This window comes from Aspergillus pseudotamarii, assembly GCF_009193445.1.
Source record: "Aspergillus pseudotamarii strain CBS 117625 unplaced genomic scaffold BDV38scaffold_15, whole genome shotgun sequence".
In the NCBI taxonomy this organism is placed as follows: domain Eukaryota; kingdom Fungi; phylum Ascomycota; class Eurotiomycetes; order Eurotiales; family Aspergillaceae; genus Aspergillus; species Aspergillus pseudotamarii.
The window spans coordinates 575,262-593,593 of NW_022475029.1; the positions used below are offsets into that span (position 1 = coordinate 575,262).

Consider the following 18,332-nt stretch of genomic DNA (forward strand, 5'->3'; position numbering starts at 1 on the left):
ATGCTCAAAAACCACCAAAGCTGTTGCGCCTTTTTAGACTATCCTCCCTTTTCCCACACCTCTTGCCCTCGCTTCCGAGGTGCATATTCTTCTCTTTAATACTGACCATCACGACTTTGCCGTTCTTCCCTGTGAAGAAACATCGAACTTGCTTCCCTTTCGTTGCTGTAGTGCACAGTCTGGCCCACCTTTCCTTGCAACGCCGCCGGTCTCGCCGCAATCTATCTCAGGTAGCTGCGACCGTTCCTCGACCTGTTTCCAGCATTTTCTAACGCAAACAACCATCGGATACGACCATCTGGTAGCACTAAGATTTCCTTTTTCTATTCTTCCCCGCTTGGATGGCTCTCCGTCGTCACAATATCGGTGCTAGCCGGCGAAAGAGGAGAGATGAGGAAGGAGAGGATGAAGGCTCTATAGATGGAGAATTGGAGGATGATTCCTTGAGTGATGGGTCTGGTATCAGCAACCCTGACGACGATGATGCCGATGGCGAAGGCAGTGATGACAGCGATGACGATAGGGTATCTACGTCCCCGCATGTGGCTGCCAACGGCCGTCGTCAAATAAATGGTCGTGTGCCCGAAATAAACCAAACGTTGGCACCACGCCATTCTGCCTCACCTAGGAAGCACCCCCTGACAACTGCTGTGTCAGATACGGAGGCGATGATGAATGGACTGAGAATAATGGACGAATCGAGTGAGGTGATGGAGGTACACTTTAACGACTTGAAGGGGGAATCTAGCCATCAGACCGAAAGAACACCGTCTGCCCCTCCTACGGAACCAAAGCGAGACACCTTTTCGGACAGGAAGCGTCGTGAACAAGAAAGACACATTAGGGAAAAGGATGAAAGCCCAGTGTTTGTGCCTACCCGGGGTAGCTTCTTTCTACATGACAAACGTTCCACGGAAACGGTGACAAACGGCCACAAGCAGTTTAATAAATCAAAATCAAGGCCGTATGGCCTCATCGTTGATGGTAATGTTCGCAGGTATGGTCCCTTCAACCGCACACTTATTCACCTTGATGGCAACACATCAGCGCTTAAATGGTAGCGTATTTCTGACTGTTTCCAGGACTGTCAAACCAGATGCCAGCGAGGGATTATGGACACATGATCTTCACGATACAGTCGCTGGGGATGAGCCATCTGCCTCGAAGCCCTCTACCACATCGGCACTAACATCTATCATACCTCCAAAACCTGTCCCCACAGCCCCTAGATCATCACCCCCCAACAGGTCTTTTTCAAGCACTACATTAATTGGAAATGTGCCTGTCGTAGTATCCCTGCCGGGCATGGAGCATCCAGTTCCTTATCCTTCTGTTTCGAAGAAGCAGCACACACGTTTACCTCAGCATCGGCCCCCTCTACGCCGAGACAAGCCCGTTCGAATCTCACTCCCAGGCCAGCCTCCAAGGTACATCTTACCTGCAACAGAGAGGTCTTTCATATTTATTCCACGGGCTTTGCGACCCAACCAACAGAATTTCCGAGGACGTGGTCGTGGTGGATTCTACGGAGGGCGGCGTCCTAGCCTTTATGCAAACTCTACTTACTCATCAAGTATCACCGTGAGTCGAAGATCATCATTTGGAAAGGCACCATCTCAAGAGGGATACCACTCGCCGGCAGGCTCAGTTCTCTCGAGGCACACAATGGTGACAACAGAGAATGGCAAACCAGTAGTCCGCCTTCCTCCACCTGGTAGGCCACCTGGAAGCGTTGGAGCGATCCCGCAGACAGCTGCTGGACCAGCAGCCCCCCCGACCACTGTACCGCAACCTCATCCTCATCCTCAGCCACCAAATCCCGTCTTTCGTGAGAGCCGTCCGGCTCCGATACCCATGCATCAGCCTCGTCCTCAGAAGGCGGTTTCCCTCGCCGATATTGAAATGCCGGCGAGATTCCCGTTCAATCCTCCCCAACCACAGCAGGAACAACCATTCCATCACCAGGTCCCAGTGTCTGCAAATGGTTCCGGCTATGGTCCTGATACCTCTGGCCACCCTCCTCCTTCCGCTCACAGATCCTTAACACCAACTTCCCACATACAGGATCGTACCTTTCATGCCCCATCTCACATCCCTGCATACCAACAGGCGTTCTGGCCTGCCTCCTATCCTCCAGGCGCTATCTACTATCCTGGCTCGGGGACGGAGTTCCCTCCATATAACTCGGCTGTCGGACCTGGGCCATCCGTGCCGCCTTTACCTCCTGGACAACAAGCCCCATATATGGTTCCCGTTTCCCATGGCTCGACAGAACAACCGTCACTGTCAGGCACTGTTGCACATGAAGCTGGTGGAACAGTATATTTCTACGATACCACGCAAATGCCTCCTAATTCCTCATACGCAATGCCTGCTGCACCTGGGATTGGTGCAGTTATGGATATGGGCGCGCCTCCGGTTCCATTCTATTATTATCCGTACCCTCAAGCGGGCGTGTATTACCCTGCGCAGTAAAGCATACGATGCTCATATACACTGTACGGAACGTTTTTTTTTTCTTCTTTTTTATCTTCCTTTCTTTTTTTTTTTTATTCTTCTATCCATTTTCTTCTCAATTCAGCCCAAAATATCATTATCCTCTTCGTTCGTATCATTCTGTGTTGAGTTCCGTTTGGAATTTTCGTTTCCCCTATATTTTCGTTCTTTTCCCTCCTTTTTCCTTTCGCTATCCCTGCTCCGTGGCGATGCTAAATTTTTACCGTTAAAATCCATTATAACCGTTTATTTCCTTAGCAGCCTTGAACGATGAATTTTCTGCTGGGGTATTCTTTCCTTTTCGTCTTTTCGGATACGGTCTGTCGGTCATGCTCCTCCCATCCATTCTGTCTTAATCGTGGTTAGATTAGGATTCTATGCATATTTTTAGCGTTTGTTTTTCACCATTGTCTGTTGTCAACGGATCTATGTCGGAAGATGTCTCACGTTTTATATGTATACCATCATTTTCATCTGAAGGATAATACGACAACGGTTCTTAGTTTTCTAGCTAGTAATTAGTCGCTTGTTCTGCATCAGTCGTACACCCGTACAGGGATGGATTTTGGAGTGGTGTGTGCTATTAAGGCTTTCTGCCGTTTGACGCAACTTCGCCTATCGATTAATGAGTATCTCTATCCAATATAGGCCAGTGCTACTGATAATTGTACTAATGTAAGCATGATGCAAAAGGAAGCAAGGAGTTGACGAGGAGGCTAGAGGTCAGTAGCAGAAGTACTTGGAGTAGAATAAGAAGAATAACCACGTAGTTTGAATGGGGTCCAGTTAAAAGGCCCAATCTATTGGCAATAGGCCGACCGAAGATCACGAAGGTCCGTGTAAGGAAGATATACATGTACATACCGTATGTCTGGTGACGTAGTTGGTATATTACATACTACATACTCATAGCACTAATGGAAGTGCCATTAACTTCTCAGCAGCCACCAGCCAACCACCAACGGGGATGCCCCGGAAGCCTACTGGTACGAAGTAGGCTTCACCGCCCCCTCCCCCAGCCGAATGCAGCAAAGCAGATGACCACCTACCCCCGTCAAGGCGTCGTCGCCCTTTAACCCATCGATTCCTCTCTTCTTCTTCTCTTACTTTACCTACCTTACTTTGCTTCACCATTCCAACAAATCTATTTCATTTCATCATCATCACTTTCTTCCACCTCCGTTCCAGTCATCACTCTCCCATTCAACCAACACCATCCAGGTAGCTCGATTCTTATCACTGATCTATCCTTTCTCATCACTAGCGTGCCCGCTCCCTTATCTCTAGGGGCATGTTTGGCATCTCAAGTGATTTCATCGTCTAGGGAATCTTAAAAGCATCATGTCGACCTCTGCGTCCCAGGCTACTTCCATAAACCCGAATACCTTAATTACGGTGAAGGTGCTTTACAATGACAATACTCGTCGCTTCAAAATCCCTTTGAAAGAGCTTGAAGCTCGTGTTCTCCCCCAAAAGGTGTGTCCCCACCGTAGCTCCGACCGGAGCTTACAGTGTTCCCCTGTATGGTGTAGACCTTCTTTACCTTTTGAGAATTTCCGCTTTTCAAAGCTTCTGTCATAGGGGGTCTAACCTCCCAGGTCTGAAAGAAAGAATGAAAGAATTGGAAGATGTTTCCCACACTTGAGTTGCTAAATCTTCCAGCCTCATTACTGATGTCTTCGTATGTAGCTCCGCCAGCTTCTTGGCATCCCGAGAGATGTCAACGTCATTCTTGAACGCTTGTCTGATAGCGCTGGTTGTTATATCCACCTGGACAGCGAAAACAATTCTGTCTACAAACAACTCTACCGTGCTGCAAAGGCCAAATTAAAACTGCGAATTAAGGTTACAGAGGTTGACAATACTACCTCTCAATCACCACTGCCCGCAGAAAATTCCACTGAGCACCAGGATCAGGTGAGATACAGCTACCTTCAAACAGTATTAAGCTCTCCGCTCCCTGAAGGCTCAGCTGAAGCTGTTTCCGAATCGCCACGTGATGCTGCGAAGCCCACCCTAACTGAGCCCAAGACCATGCAATGGTCTAATACGGGTGGCGTAGCTCCCGAGCCGCAATACCAAGACTTCAATTTGGGCCAGGATAATCTCAGCACCCCTGTGGTCTCACATAAATCTCCCATGGGTGTTTTTTGCATTGACTGCAATCATTGCGGTTTATCTATTCCCAATGAACACTACCACTGCAGTATCTGCGATGATGGTGATTATGACCTATGTCTCCATTGTGTAGACTCGGGAGTTACCTGTCCAAATGAGGACCACTGGTTAATTAGACGCATTGTTAAAGATGGCATTGTCACCAACAGCACCACAGAGACAGTTGCTCCTCGAAAGCTCCAGACAAACGTTCCCGAGGAAGGCCCCGAAGAGGTCGAAAAGAAATCAGAGCTTGTCCCAGAATCCGTTTCTGAAGACACCCCAAAAACTTCACCAGTTCCTGTTGAAGATGCTGTTCACTCGGAAGCCCGTATTTGCAATGCTTGCCTCAAGGGTACGTTCTCTCCCCCTCCCCAAGTTTCTTTCTTTTTTTTTAATATTTTCTTTTCTTCCTTATACCCCCCTCCTCCTAGCTAGGGGCTCCTAAAGCAAAACATCTATATACTAACTAGAAGCAGAATTTAACGAAACTAAAATGGTCACTTGCCTTCAGTGCAAGGACTATGATCTTTGTATCACGTGCCTTCTGAAGGATTCCCATGGTCATCACCCAGCTCACAACTTTTCTCTTCTTCATGACGGGCCCTTCTGTTTAAAGAATTTGGTTTTGTCACGCTGCAAACCTGGGCGTCGTTATCAACATGCCGCCATCTGTGACGGCTGCGAGAAGGTAGACCATGCGACTTGTAAATTCGTTGCTGTGAGCTAACACATCTTTAGAATGTCGTCGGTGTGCGCCACAAGTGCCTCACCTGCCCTGATTGGGATTATTGCTCTGAGTGTTTTTCAAATGCACCGGAGACTCATCCTGGTCATCGATTTGCTCCACTTTATGAGGCCATATCTGAGCCGTCTCAGGCTCATGAGGTCCACTATGGTATCTTCTGCGATGGCCCTCTTTGCAAGAACAAGGCAGTCCCTGGATATATTACTGGGATCCGTTACAAGTGCTCCGTGTGCTATGATCTCGACTTCTGCGCCAGTTGCGAGGCGCTTCCGACAAATACGCATAACCGAACTCACCCAATGGTCATGCTCAAGACTCCTGTTCGCAATGTTACTGTCAGTACACTCCAGGAGGATAGATTCGGGGGATCTACAGTCGCCCTCGGTGATCGTGCTCAAAGATCCCTATCGACCCAAGCCGTCAATTCGGTGGAACCCGAGGCCTCTATCCCCGATGTGCCCGTTAAAGAAGAGTCGGGTTTATCACAAGACAGCGAGTTCGTGAAGCAGGAACGTACACTTTCAAGAGAGCAGCCAATCAAAGCTGAGAAGTCCACTAATGCAGCTTCCGGATACGACGCTCTATTTGTGCGTGATACGGTACCTGACAACACCATTATATCGCCAAACAAGGTGTTCCGTCAGAACTGGACTCTCTATAACCCCGGCCCACTTGCGTGGCCTGCTGGAAGTGACGTACGCTTTGTTGGTGGTGACTCAATGTTCAATGTCGATACCAACCACCCCTTGAGCCTAGAGTCTATCTCTGCTGCTATGGAAAGCAACAAGTTGTCAGAGCCCCTGGAGTCCGGCCAGAGCGCCGACTTCACTGTAACACTTAAAGCTCCCAGTCGAGTAGGCACTGCCATCTCGTACTGGCGACTGAAGCTCCCAAATGGCATGCCTTTCGGCCATAGACTGTGGTGTGAAATCCAAGTACGGGAAGATGCACCTTCTATTAAGAGCACGTCTAGCTTAGAGCCGGAGGGAGATCATGGCTCGGAAAGCACAGAAAGTCAAATGATTTTCCCTAAATTGGAGAAGGAGTCTCCTGACGCAAGTACCCATGAAGGGGGCATTGTAGCAGCAGTGGCACCCTCCGTGTCCAACCCGTCCGAGCAAGATGTTCTGGAAGATGTGGAAAGTTTGTCTTTGGGTGATCATGAAACGGAGCACGGGTTCTTAACTGATGAGGAGTATGACATTCTGGATGCCAGTGACCAGGAATATATGGATGCCAAATCGCGTGAGTGATTCTTTTGGGCCTTGTTATTGGGTGCTACCAGGAAGGTCATGCACTGATCGCGACGGATTTTGTCATATGGAAAGGAGGAGTTGGTCAGGTAAGGACGAAAACAATTTGCAGTGTGTTTGGCGAAAAGCAAATCTGGAAGCCAGTTTGGAATTTGTTAACTGTTATTCATTGTCTAATTTGAGTCCGCGTGCGGCCATTTCAAGGGATAATAATACTGGATCTCCTCATCTAAGCTGTTTTAAAACTGCCTAACATCGAGGTTGGAATGACGAACAGAAAAAATGGACTATGTTTTCTCGGTAGACAACCGTGCCCGTATTGTCGAGTGTACTCCGTAGACCATCGTGACGATCTTATCTTTTTTTTTTTTTTTTCTCCACTATGTTTACTCAACTGTTCCACATTCCGAGGTCCTTTTCGGTCCCAAGTACTAGCAACGTCTTGTTGATTTGTCGATCGTCTCAGTTACGCTCCACTCCGGTCTTTGGGTGTACTCTAGAGTATGGAGTCTATGAACAGCAGGTACGTACATTGTTGTTGATCCCTTGGAGGGGCCGGTGACCCATATAAATGCCTGCCATCTCTCCAACACTGAATGAACGTGTTCATCGAAGAATCGCACCTGCCGAGTAATATCCTCCGCTCCTTCCAGCCACAAGCCATATTATATATATATATATATCTCTCTCTCTGATTTAGTTGTGTTGGTGAATGCTACCGCTGTCACCGTCTTTCTGTTCCTCCCTCACTGGCATATCATATCTGGTGCTGTCGAGATAAATCCCCAGCAGTGCCCCTCACGGATATCCGAAAACGACAGAACAAAGTGTAACACCGCCATGGGGAGTTTGCTCAATCTTGCTATCCTCACCATTTTGGTGGCGACGCTATACGGCCCTGTACACCGGCAGCTGACTGTGCTGGGAGTGCTCCGGAAAGCCACAGACGAGGTAAGATTGGCAGAGCAACAGGCCTTCCACAGAATCGAGGACACGATGCAATGTGAAGATCTACATTACTACACTCCTTCCCATAAGATTTTCACCGCCTGTGAAGACTCGGTACTGCCCCGATTCAAGTGGTTTCCTCCCTTAGGGAATTTCGAAGGGCCGGTAGATTCGACCGGGTCCATCCACGTCATTGATCCCAGGGTGAGCTTGTCCGTATCTTTCGCTCTCAAGCTGTGGAACTGAACTGAATCGGATGTACCCTATATAGACAATGAAGTCGACACGTCTAGCCTTTGAAAATTTCGCTGGTCCCTTAGTCACACATGGGATAGAAGTCCTGGAAGACCCCGACAGTCCCGATGCCGTCTATATCTTTGTTGTGAACCATTTGCCGAATATGGTGTACTACCATGCTGGCCCGCATTCCCAGGCAATTCCGAAGGCGCGCTCGCAGATTGAGCTCTTTCATCATGTTCTAGGAACTAATACGGTCCGGCATGTGCGCTCCATCAGGCATTCGTTGATCGTTACCCCGAATGACATCATTGCTGAGAGTCCTCTCTCTTTTTATGTCACTAATGACCACTTCTACCGTGAAGGCTTCAAGCGTCACATTGAGGATCTCTTTCCTGTAGCCAAGTGGTCTAACATCGTGCATATTCAACTGGACAGTCTTGAATCAGAGCAGGCAGAAACCGGCGTTGATGCTAAAGTGGCATTGACTGGATTACAAAATAATAACGGTCTTGGGCATGGCCAATCGAAGAGTGAACTACTCATCTCTAATGCTATCGGCGGTATTATGTACCGTGGCCGGATGAATCCCGAAACCCGCAATATCTCTATCGTGGACGAGGTTCATTTCGATAGTTCTATCGACAACCCGAGCTATTATGCGGATCCATACCGGACTTCCTCTGATGATGCCAGTGGCTACGTGCTCGCAGGGCTACTGCGATCTATCGACCTAGCTAAGACTCATGCCAATCCAAATGGTAAGGACGGTGCTATGGTGTGGCATACACGTCCCAAAGCTGCAAAGGAGGAAGGGGGTGTTGTAGAATGGGAGACACGTTTGATATTTGAAGATGACGGAGCGAATATTAGGTCGAGTAGTACAGCATTGTTAGTTCCCATTGAGCCGAAGCCCCAAGAGAAGAAGAAAGCATGGCTGTTTGTAACGGGGTTTATCTCAGAAAGTGTTATTGCTGTTGAAGTATCGCTGTAATGCTTCAAGAGAGACTACCTTGCGGTGACGGGCTATGGGGAATGTCCACTAAACTAAACCATGTGGGTTCCAGACCCGTGGTGACACGAAAGCAGATTAATGAAACATGACTTAGGGATAAATGGCTAGCCAGGAAGATACCACAAAGAGGTGTAACATCATTGTTCGAAGTTGATTCAATTTATTTGCTTCAAAGCTTTCACAACATCCTCTGTCTTCATGACGTCAGCGAACTCGCCTTCTAGGCTTGCCACTGAGACGGCATGGACAGTCTCAGCATCGAAGCCCCCTTTTGCCCAAGTTGCCGTAGCATCAGCAATGAGGATGATGCGCCCACGATCCACGCGGGCCTGGTTATGTATGCCAGCTTCGGGGTCAAGTGTCAGGAGCCCGTCGGGATACCGGTCCACAACCCCTAAGTTCGCTGCCATGCGTACCGTGGTCGATACACAATGGTCCGTTGTAAGACCGGCAAAAAGAACCTGTCGAATCCCTCGGGCACGAAGATGTGCTTCCAGGTCGGTCCCTATGAAGCTGGAATTGACACACTTCCATATAATCACTTCAGATCCGTCTGACGCCGGCTGGGCGACATCGAGTGGCTGGATACCGTTTCCGGGGTCATTGCGGTGGAGAGGGGAATTTGGTGTAGTCGACGAATGGAAGACGTGAATGATTTCCTTAGCGTTCCCCCCTCCTGTTTTGTTCTTGATAGCGGCTCGGAAGGCCTGGATGAGAGATAGGATGTTGGCCTCGTAGGACGTATTAGAGCGGGAGGTCCCCCAGTAAGTTGGGTGAGTGAAAGCTGCTTGGTTGTCAATGAGCACCAGTGCCGTGGGGAGATTCAAGTCAAGAGACATTTTGTTTGTTTGTATGTATGTATGTATGTACATACATATAAGTTGTACTGTCCGTGGTTGTTGGAATGGTGAGATGATATAAATCAATCCCAATTATTATATATAATAGCTCATGGAGGGTGAGTCATTGCAGTTGACTAATGTCACGATTGCATCGAATTTCTAAAGCGAACGAGTTCCTTTTCAAGCATGTTGCGTTGATGACATGGAAGTCGATGACAACGTAGTAACATGGCTGCCTGCCTCGGCGCCTGAGTGGTTTCTTCTTTTTTTTTCTTTTTTTTTTTTTTTCCCCTATGCCCGAGGCACCAAACACGTTCTGGTTAGCAGGTTGTTTTTGTCCTTCTCGGTGTCACAACAACCACCTCCGAGGAGCAATCAATTCCTTTCCCCTGATGCTTTGGGAGAATGTCGTCCTCTCTCGGTACCCATAAGGCTCTCGTCGCTCGGTCGTTCTCTACCCCCCTTTCAGCTCTTCCACGGTATCAACTCCGGCGACGCGATATCTACCATATTTCCCGTAGCCACGCTTCATCTTCCAAAAGTCATGCTCGTCCCTCATCCTCCGCCCAGCCAGCCACGTCTAAAGTCCCTTCTACATCTTCAACTGCAACCACATCTCTAGCCAACGATGTCAATCCGCCGCCCAGCACACGCCCGGCCGATCTCAACCTTCCAGACCCGGTTTCACGCTCGGCCGCAACGGCTGATAAGCTAAAACGCTATATCGCAATGGGCCGTGCGTACCTTTCTTTCTACAAAACCGGCCTCAAAAACGTTTACCATAACTATCGCGCCTCATTGCCTATCCGTCGCTCGCTCGGCCTTCCCGCCTACCTCCCTACCTCTCCTCCGCCCGCTCCGCCACTGTCCAGTTTTCAGAGCAAGAAGAGCACTTCATTCCGCAAAGCAATCGAGTCTGGTAAACTCAGCCGCTCAAGCTTTCAATTGGTCCGGCGCGCTGCCTACGATGTCCGGCGCATGATCCCTTTCACTCTCATTCTCATCGTGTGCGGGGAGATGACACCCTTGGCTGTTCTAGCCTTCGGGAACGCCGTCACGCCGTTCACCTGTCGTGTCCCTCGGCAACTTGAGAAGGACCGCGCGCAGCGGGTGGTCCGGAAACGCGCCGCTTTGGTCGCACAGCAGGCGGCCACCAGTGGGTCAGTTACGCCGCCTGCCGCGGGGTCGGATCTGGAGCTGGATATTCTGGTCAAGATGTATACAAATCTGAAATGGATCGAGAGTGCCAGTGCCGAGGAAATCCTACGCGCGTGTGCGGTGCTGAATCTAGTGAAGACACATACTAGACCTTCCACGTTACTGTCGCTGTATCGGGCGAGGCTGGGACGGTATGCAGAGTACTTGTCTTTGGATGATCAGTTGATTAGGCGCTGTGGGGGTGTTCGAGCGATGGAGGGTGCAGAGGTCAGGATTGCAGTGGAGGAGCGCGGTGGTGTTGGTGTGACGGAGGGTAAAGAGGGCTGGGACGCGGAGAGGGATGAGAGACGCTGGCTGGAGAAATGGCTAGAGAGGAGGTAGGTTGATTTATTATATGTACTATACTGTAGATTGAGTCTCTCTTTGTAAACTAGCGGGTCTATTTCATACCATTTAGTTACAGATATCTAGACGCAAACTGTTTCATTTACCCTCAACGATGATGACTTAGCAAACTATAGTCTAGTCAAGCAATATGCATTGACCGATTACCATAGCAAGCCTAAGTGCTGGTGAAAAAAGAGGATTTCACCGTAAAACATGCCATTGATTCATGTTCATGTCCGCCCAGATTATCTGCTATACGCCGCAATTTCCTCTGCATAACGCTTGTATACCACCACGGAAATCGTATACCCTTATGCAAAGGAGGGAAAAAAAAAATGGTATCTGCGCTAATATTCCAATATTAATTAAAAAAAAAAAATAAAGTAATAATAGTAGCGGTGAATTTAATAAGCGTTGGGCCTTCCCGCCACCTGCGCTGCGTTACGGACTTGCTTAGCCCAGCGTAATCCGCAACTGTTGCAAAGGTCGCGCTCCCCACTAGGCCCTCGGCGCCATTCGGGTGTTTTCTTGGTCTGGCACATGGCACAAGTTTTCTCTACTGATGCGGTGCTCTGCTTGCGCTTCCGCTTCTTTCTGCGGGTAAGCAATTTCTGCAGCTCATCGGACAGCGTTCGGTTCTGCTTTTCCAGTTCTCGAAGCTCAACCTGCCAGCTTGAACCTCTTGTTGGCACCAGCTCTGTGAAAAATGGGAGCTCTTGAACTTGGGGGTTCGCTTGTTTACCGTGTCCCGCTATACCAGAAACACCTGAAAGTAATTGCCCATGAATATTGGAGTCACCCAAGTTTCTGTTGGGCGGGGGTGCTGAATTTGACTCATCATTGCCTCCCTGCGGGGTTTTTGGGAAACTAATCTGGGCCACAAGGAACGAGGGTCTAATGCCTTCCTTGGTATCTCCTGGGTATAGGGTGGTCTGCGCCGGCAGCATATGGCCCTTTTTATGACGGATTTTATGGCTAAAAGTGGCCCGTTGGCCCGTACGAGCCACTGCCAGAGCCTTCTGTGCCTCCACCCGCGAATCCATCAGTTCTTGCAAACTCTTGCCAGTCAGCTCATCAGGCATACGACCCAGCACTGGGCGCGCCTTAGAGGTCATGAACAGAACAATCCCAGACTTTGACAACTTGGCCCACACGTCAGTTTCGGCCAAACCACCGTGTCCTATGCTCGCAATATGGTCGAGACAGTATACGAGGCGAGGCCGTCCGACAAGGACCATGAACTGCCGCCCTTGTTCTCCCATACGCCATGAACCATGACTCTCAAGCCAAATATATCCGCTGTATTTCTTCCGTATCCTAAACACTACACTGACCGGGTCAGTGGTGGTGCAGGCCCGTAAATCGCGGATGACTGGACCAATATCACTAGGATGGCAGACCGTCGACAGCGTCTTGCCCACAAGTTCAATCGGCTCGTACTCCAGTACTTTTCGGCAAGATGGGGACAAATAGAGAAATTCGCCTTCGAGAGATAAAGCATGTATTATGTCATCTGTGTTCTCAACTAGTACGCGATCCAAGTAGTTCCTATATGTCAACGTCGAATTATTGAGACTCTTCAGTATGGTCGACACCTGGTCGGTCGTGAACCAAGTGGCTAAATCGGGGTGTGACCGATATATGTCAGGAGGCGGCACGACATAATTTGGCAGCCGGCTCCTTTGGTAGTTGATCGTATAAGTACCATCTGTATAGCTTTTTGTCAGCTTGATATGCTGGACACCATCAGGCTTGGACCCTACTCGGATTTCTCCTCGTGACGGCATCGGGCGTCTCAACCAGGTCAACCTGGAACCCCACGTAAAAGCGATATTCCTGAGAGCTCCAGCGTATGGGAATCATTGTTATCAGATTCATAAATGGCTGTCCACCCTTCCGGTAGTTGATGAGACTGGCTTGAATCTCCGTTCGGTCCTCGATTGTGGACCGCAAGCGCGAGGTAGTTTGGTCATCGACAAAAGTTCGTTTCATGCCTTTCTGGACAACACCTTCTGGCCCTTGAAGAAACCGGCAGTTTTGACCTACGATCTCCCGCTCCGTATAGCCGGTAAGTCGTTCAAATGCTTCGGAGACATAGATGATTGGGTGATCATTTTGAGTTATATCGCAAAGCACAAACGCGCACGATAAATCAACTGCGCCGATATTGATTTTAGGATTCGGTCTCGACACTACTTCGGCCTACAACAAAGGTCAATGGGTAGAAGTTAGACGCTTTAACGTTCTATGGCGCTTGGCTTTAGGATCGCAAACCTACCAAGACGCCCATTATATCGAAGCCGCTACTTGAATAGATGCTGGCATATTGTGAAGTCTCATCAGCCGCCGACTTAGGATGAGGTGGTAGAGGAGCTTTCAGACGGTATCCCGCATTAGTCATATTTCAACGTACGCGGACATAAGGAACCAATTTGCGTAGGAGCAAACCTACCCTTTGTTGGGGATGGTCTCTTTGGTTGAATGAAGCGATGAGAGGACGCGGGAACTGATGACTGAAACCCTCGATTTCGCCTACGTTGTGATATCTGGCCTGTGGGCTGGGGGAAATTAGTAGAGGGTTGTTCATTAAGCGTTCCCGTTGGCTGTGCAGGAGTGGTCGGTTCCGCGTGGCTGGGCGGTGCCTGATATGTATTCAAAATGGTTCCGTGTGCTTGCATAGTAGAATAAGCCACCGAGGGATTCGGATTCATGGGTTGCGACGGTAAGCAAGTGTTGTGGAAAGGGAGAGCCTGCTGTCCCTGGAAGTTTTCTAGCGGCATGGCTGGGAACGGAGAATGGAAAGCATTGAGAGCAAACGGATCGCCTGTATTTATAGGCGTGGGTGTTGAACCTCCAAGAGCAGAAAGTGGATCGTATAGGAGCATAGGATTAGACGTTCGGTCTCCGAGGGTCTCAGCGGGCATGGGATGTACCGGTAGATTGAGGGACAGCCCAGCCGTGTGTGACGGAAAGACGAACGAGGCACTATTAGCAACCAGATCTGGTATCTGTGATTGATAGGCATGACTAGCTGCGTGCATCTGCTCCGGCGTTGTGAAGGGCATCATCGCCTGGGCATAGTGATCACTAGATGATTGAGGATAATCAAATCGATGGTCGGATGCAGGTACCGTATACTGTGCATCATAGTAGCCGTCACTGAATCCTTCCATGCTGTGGTAACCCCCTTGAAGACAGTGCTCGATCGATTCGATTTGACAATTTAACCAATGAGCGCAGCGCATCGACGCAGGCTGGTCGATGCGTTAAGAGATGAAGACCACTGCACGCACTCAAACGTCCATATAGAACCCAGTCAGAAATCAGATGAGTAAGCACCAGTACCAAAGTCTTTAGAGAAGAGGGAGTGGAAGAAGATTGAAAGATGGAATGAGTTCGAACGACGCTTAATATGAGACAATTTAATGATGATACATTACACTAACAGGGGGTGGAGGCAAAAGCAACGAGAGACCTAAAGGATTGATTTGGCATCAGGTAATGGACCTATGTCAGAAGCTAAAAGCCCAATAATGGCAACAGGAAGTGAAATTGATCATATACGACGACTGTTGACAGGGACGGTTTTCCTACGAGCGTCGATGTCGACATGCAAGTGCGGGCCGTAGCAAGCGGGATCTTACCAATAGGAGGGGCTTGTTGAGCCAGCAGCAAAAGTGATGTGTCAAAAAATAGAAAAATAGAAAAAATAAAAATAAAATAAAACAAAAGATCAAAGACTACCCCAGCAGGGTTTTGTGATAGATCACTTGGGAGATGGAGAAAAGAGAATGGTGAAGTAATGAGTGCATGAGTGTGTGAGTGTGTGGGTGGGTGAAAGAAAAAGAAAATTAAGTTAGAATGAAGGATATTTTATTAGGAGAGTTAAAGCAGTTTCTTTTATATACGTGTATATATATAAGAAAAACAAAAGGAAGAGATGGAAGAGGAAGAGCGGGAAAATTGATACAATAATTGATACATACACAGGAAGTTGTACACAATAGCTCACGTGATAGAGAGTGTTCTTTTCCTGGTTCGAGAAATATCTTTCTGGAGAACCTGGTGGAAGTAAGTTTTGTTCTGTTAACTCAAGATCAATCAGATTGTATCGGAGTAGCAACGAGGGAACTCATTCAAAGCCGATCCACTCAGTGCATGTTAATACTACTATTGGGGACAATTCAACAACAGTCTTAAATTTAGCATCATTATTGGCTCTATTTGGAACCGAATTGGCACAATCCAAATCATCCCTATGTTTCTGTTAGATATAAACTATCTAGGTACTTGTCTCATACATCTTGATTTATGTTATTCTATAACGTTGAACTTAATTCTAACTAAATACTGTACTATACTGGCATTGCATTGATATCAAACTTTATTAATAAACTATAGTCCACCTTAACTCTTGCTTGCCCCTTGAAACATCGTGCACTTACATATAATCCCCAAGTTCATCATTATTGATGTTTGTCATTCGTTTAGATTTCGCTATCAAGTTAAACTGCTTATCTTGGTTTAATTCAGTTTGATCGACACAGTTCATTTGCTCCCCCTTTTTCTCTCTCTTTTTTACTTTTTTTTTCAATTTTTAAACAGAAAACTCCCAACACCCCTCTCCTGACCGAGGAAGAACATCAGCTTTGAGACCAGAGGAATTTTTAATAACCGTGTCTCACATCTTTTTCAAATTAATTCGTCTTCTCCAATATCTCAACCTCTTTCGACCCGTTGGGCTTATTGTTCTACGTCTTCTCTAGGTCAATACCACTTACCGCGCAGATTGACCCACTGTCGTAACCTGAGAGATGGCGGACGCGCCGAACAAAATCACCATCACGATATGTGGAGATGGCGGATGTGGTATGTTGTGTAATGATATGGCACTTCCTTTTTCTTGTCTTCTGAAACCCTCCGCGCCGGAAATTGAGATCCGCCATATATAACCGGAATTCGGATTGGGGTTGGAAATTGTTTGTCGTCTTGCGCCAATGAAGCCTAAACTGATTCAGTACGCTAAATAGGAAAGTCGTCCATTACCCTTCGATTAGTGCGCAGCCAATGGATTCATGAGTAAGTTTCTGCTTGGTCAGCCTTCCTATATCGAACAGTTTAGTACGTCAAATGAGTGCCTTGATCAACCTGACTGATTCCGTGCAACGTGTCTAGGTACGATCCTACTATTGGTAATCCATCACCCTTATCCGCCCATCCTTGATTCGACAACATAGCCCTTCTAACATCGAAGACGTTTGTTGGAAACTGTAGAAGATTCATACTCGGTTACACGGACGGTGGATGGTGTTCCCTACTTCTTAGCTATCACCGATACCGCTGGTCAGGAAGAATATCGCGGACTGTGGGCGGCATCCAACCTAAAATCAGACGCTTTCCTTCTCGTCTACGACATTACGAATGCTTCTAGTTTAAGCGCGTTGGATTATTTCATGGAAATGATTGATATTGAGGCTGAACAACGGGTAGAAGACAACCAGCGCTTGCTGAAGGAACTGGGAGACAGCGCACAAGGCTTAGAAGTGGGCATGCCTCCCCCTGTCAAGATTATCGCAGGAAACAAGTGCGACCTTAAAGAAGGACGGGTCGTTGGTGCCAAAGAAGGTCTGGAATATGCGCGGAAACATGGCTGTGGTTTCATGGAAACAAGTGCAAGAGAGATGGTCAACATCGAGGAAACCTTTGCCCGTATACACCACTCCTTCCCCAATTCTTTTTTCCCAGTGTCTAACACTCTTATAGTTTTAGTGCGTCGTGTGGTGGAGGCCCGTAAGCAGCATTACCAGAAAGACATACAAGTCACCAGTTTACCACAAACTGCAGGGTCTTCGCCTGCAAAACGTTCCGCCGGTACCGGTCAAAATAAAGGTGCTGCTTTGAAGTCATCTAACGAGGAAGGCTCACATCTTCGATCTTTCTGCTGTGGAATATTCAGAGGGAAGGAACGGCCAAGTCAAGGCCAGCAACGGAAAATTGGGAACAAGGGCTCCGTATTGGGACACAAGGCATCGTCAAAATCGTTCACACCGCGCTTGTGGAGGCGTTTGAGTTGCTGGTAGGCTCACAGGATGTGTTAACGCACGTGTCTATCTCTGGTATTGTTCCTGTTCTTTTGGCTTATTTATTGCTATTATATTTTGTGTGTGTGTGTGTGTGTGTGTGTGTGTGTGTGTGTGCGTGTGTGTGCGTGTGTGCACTTTCTTTGCCCATGTTCTTCTATCTTTATATACCCCCTCGGCTTTGTCAGCTTGCCATATTGTTAGCTCTCTGCTTCTGGCACAGTTTTGTACAACTTTCAAATTGTATATAATTTTTATTTATTTTCTTCTCCCTTTTCTTTCTTTATATACCTCATTCTTCCCTATTCCTTTACCTAGCTGAAACTTCATTGGAGCTAAGGGTTGATAAGATATTGAGGCGAAAGGTAAAAACAGAAGTGGGAAGCGAACGTTTGGAAATGGTCACGCTGGGGTCATGCGAGACGCTTCAGTTTAGCATGCAAGGGACCAAGGAACAATGTCACCTATCCACACTGGCGAGTACCTTAACATGCTCGTCAGTTAACATGCGTCTCTGGAGATTCTAGCCAGAACAGATTCTGATGAGCGACAATAGGTGTCATTTGATTGCGGCGCGCCAATTAAGAGCGCTGAATGACGCCAACCGGATGCCATCATTACAGGCCTAATGTAGATTGCCCCATTAAGATTCACTATATAGACCAAATGGGTTTGGTTGTCTAGAGCCAAGGTACACCGGTGAACTTGGGCTCAATGCAACATGAACCAACGAACCAGGTGTCTCATTCCAAAAGTCCTTGGGTCATTGATCGTATGGCCAAAAGTCTATCTATGATAGGATCAAAACAATGGCGCAAGGATGAAGTCAAATCTGAGAGTAGAAGATTTTTCGAGGCCGATCGGCGAGAACACGGCGATTGAAAACGGCGATTGACATAACGTGATACTGACATTATATTCTCTTTGAAGATAGCTAATTCCATTTTGGTCTGGTTCCGTTCCCCCTCCCCCCCGCTTCCTTTTCCCTTTTTCTTTTTTTTTTTTTTTTTT

At 47.9% G+C, this 18,332-nt stretch overlaps 7 protein-coding genes across 7 annotated transcripts; 5 read left to right on the forward strand and 2 right to left on the reverse strand.

The window, feature by feature from the left end:
* Nucleotides 1-341: 341 nt before the first annotated feature.
* Nucleotides 342-2,475, forward strand: BDV38DRAFT_281043 (uncharacterized protein; the record flags this gene model as incomplete). The annotated part of the gene is made up of 2 exons (XM_032059447.1): nt 342-997; nt 1,083-2,475. The coding sequence occupies 2 exons, from the start codon at nt 342-344 to the stop codon at nt 2,473-2,475; spliced, it is 2,049 nt and encodes a 682-aa protein (XP_031915754.1).
* Nucleotides 2,476-3,596: 1,121 nt separating this feature from the next.
* Nucleotides 3,597-7,029, forward strand: BDV38DRAFT_242210 (ZZ type zinc finger domain protein). Its single transcript, XM_032054084.1, has 4 exons — nt 3,597-3,972; nt 4,186-5,008; nt 5,133-5,344; nt 5,395-7,029. The coding sequence occupies exons 1-4, from the start codon at nt 3,838-3,840 to the stop codon at nt 6,652-6,654; spliced, it is 2,430 nt and encodes an 809-aa protein (XP_031915755.1). The 5' UTR covers nt 3,597-3,837; the 3' UTR covers nt 6,655-7,029.
* Nucleotides 7,030-7,299: 270 nt separating this feature from the next.
* Nucleotides 7,300-8,943, forward strand: BDV38DRAFT_47860 (uncharacterized protein). The gene is made up of 2 exons (XM_032063419.1): nt 7,300-7,806; nt 7,874-8,943. Exons 1-2 carry the CDS (start codon nt 7,495-7,497, stop codon nt 8,831-8,833), a joined length of 1,272 nt encoding a protein of 423 aa, XP_031915756.1. The 5' UTR covers nt 7,300-7,494; the 3' UTR covers nt 8,834-8,943.
* Nucleotides 8,944-9,009: 66 nt separating this feature from the next.
* Nucleotides 9,010-9,693, reverse strand: BDV38DRAFT_281046 (putative isochorismatase family hydrolase; the record flags this gene model as incomplete). The annotated part of the gene is made up of 1 exon (XM_032059448.1): nt 9,010-9,693. One exon carries the CDS (start codon nt 9,691-9,693, stop codon nt 9,010-9,012), a length of 684 nt encoding a protein of 227 aa, XP_031915757.1.
* A 273-nt stretch (nt 9,694-9,966) lies between these two features.
* On the forward strand, nt 9,967-11,440 carry BDV38DRAFT_47677 (uncharacterized protein). Its single transcript, XM_032063418.1, has one exon. The coding sequence runs from the start codon at nt 10,102-10,104 to the stop codon at nt 11,233-11,235; it is 1,134 nt and encodes a 377-aa protein (XP_031915758.1). The 5' UTR covers nt 9,967-10,101; the 3' UTR covers nt 11,236-11,440.
* Nucleotides 11,441-11,645: 205 nt separating this feature from the next.
* Nucleotides 11,646-14,414, reverse strand: lreA (GATA transcription factor LreA; the record flags this gene model as incomplete). Its single annotated transcript, XM_032059449.1, has 4 exons — nt 11,646-12,949; nt 13,005-13,443; nt 13,520-13,614; nt 13,694-14,414. 4 exons carry the CDS (start codon nt 14,412-14,414, stop codon nt 11,646-11,648), a joined length of 2,559 nt encoding a protein of 852 aa, XP_031915759.1.
* A 1,261-nt stretch (nt 14,415-15,675) lies between these two features.
* BDV38DRAFT_242227 (putative RAS small monomeric GTPase) lies at nt 15,676-17,479 on the forward strand. The gene is made up of 5 exons (XM_032054085.1): nt 15,676-16,110; nt 16,272-16,320; nt 16,417-16,433; nt 16,516-16,950; nt 17,005-17,479. The coding sequence occupies exons 1-5, from the start codon at nt 16,056-16,058 to the stop codon at nt 17,319-17,321; spliced, it is 873 nt and encodes a 290-aa protein (XP_031915760.1). The 5' UTR covers nt 15,676-16,055; the 3' UTR covers nt 17,322-17,479.
* The last annotated feature ends 853 nt before the right edge of the window (nt 17,480-18,332 follow it).

Excerpts from the sequence above, each read along its gene's own strand:
- BDV38DRAFT_242210 (XM_032054084.1), top strand. The coding sequence starts at position 3,838 with ATGTCGACCTCTGCGTCCCAGGCTACTTCCATAAACCCGAATACCTTA. Across the intron at positions 3,973-4,185 it reads CTCGTGTTCTCCCCCAAAAG|CTCCGCCAGCTTCTTGGCAT; the intron begins GTGTGTCCCCAC and ends CTTCGTATGTAG. Across the intron at positions 5,345-5,394 it reads TCTGTGACGGCTGCGAGAAG|AATGTCGTCGGTGTGCGCCA; the intron begins GTAGACCATGCG and ends ACACATCTTTAG.
- BDV38DRAFT_47860 (XM_032063419.1), top strand. The coding sequence starts at position 7,495 with ATGGGGAGTTTGCTCAATCTTGCTATCCTCACCATTTTGGTGGCGACG. Across the intron at positions 7,807-7,873 it reads TCCACGTCATTGATCCCAGG|ACAATGAAGTCGACACGTCT; the intron begins GTGAGCTTGTCC and ends TACCCTATATAG.
- BDV38DRAFT_47677 (XM_032063418.1), top strand. The coding sequence starts at position 10,102 with ATGTCGTCCTCTCTCGGTACCCATAAGGCTCTCGTCGCTCGGTCGTTC.
- BDV38DRAFT_242227 (XM_032054085.1), top strand. The coding sequence starts at position 16,056 with ATGGCGGACGCGCCGAACAAAATCACCATCACGATATGTGGAGATGGC. Across the intron at positions 16,111-16,271 it reads ATGTGGAGATGGCGGATGTG|GAAAGTCGTCCATTACCCTT; the intron begins GTATGTTGTGTA and ends TACGCTAAATAG. Across the intron at positions 16,951-17,004 it reads CATCGAGGAAACCTTTGCCC|TTTTAGTGCGTCGTGTGGTG; the intron begins GTATACACCACT and ends ACACTCTTATAG.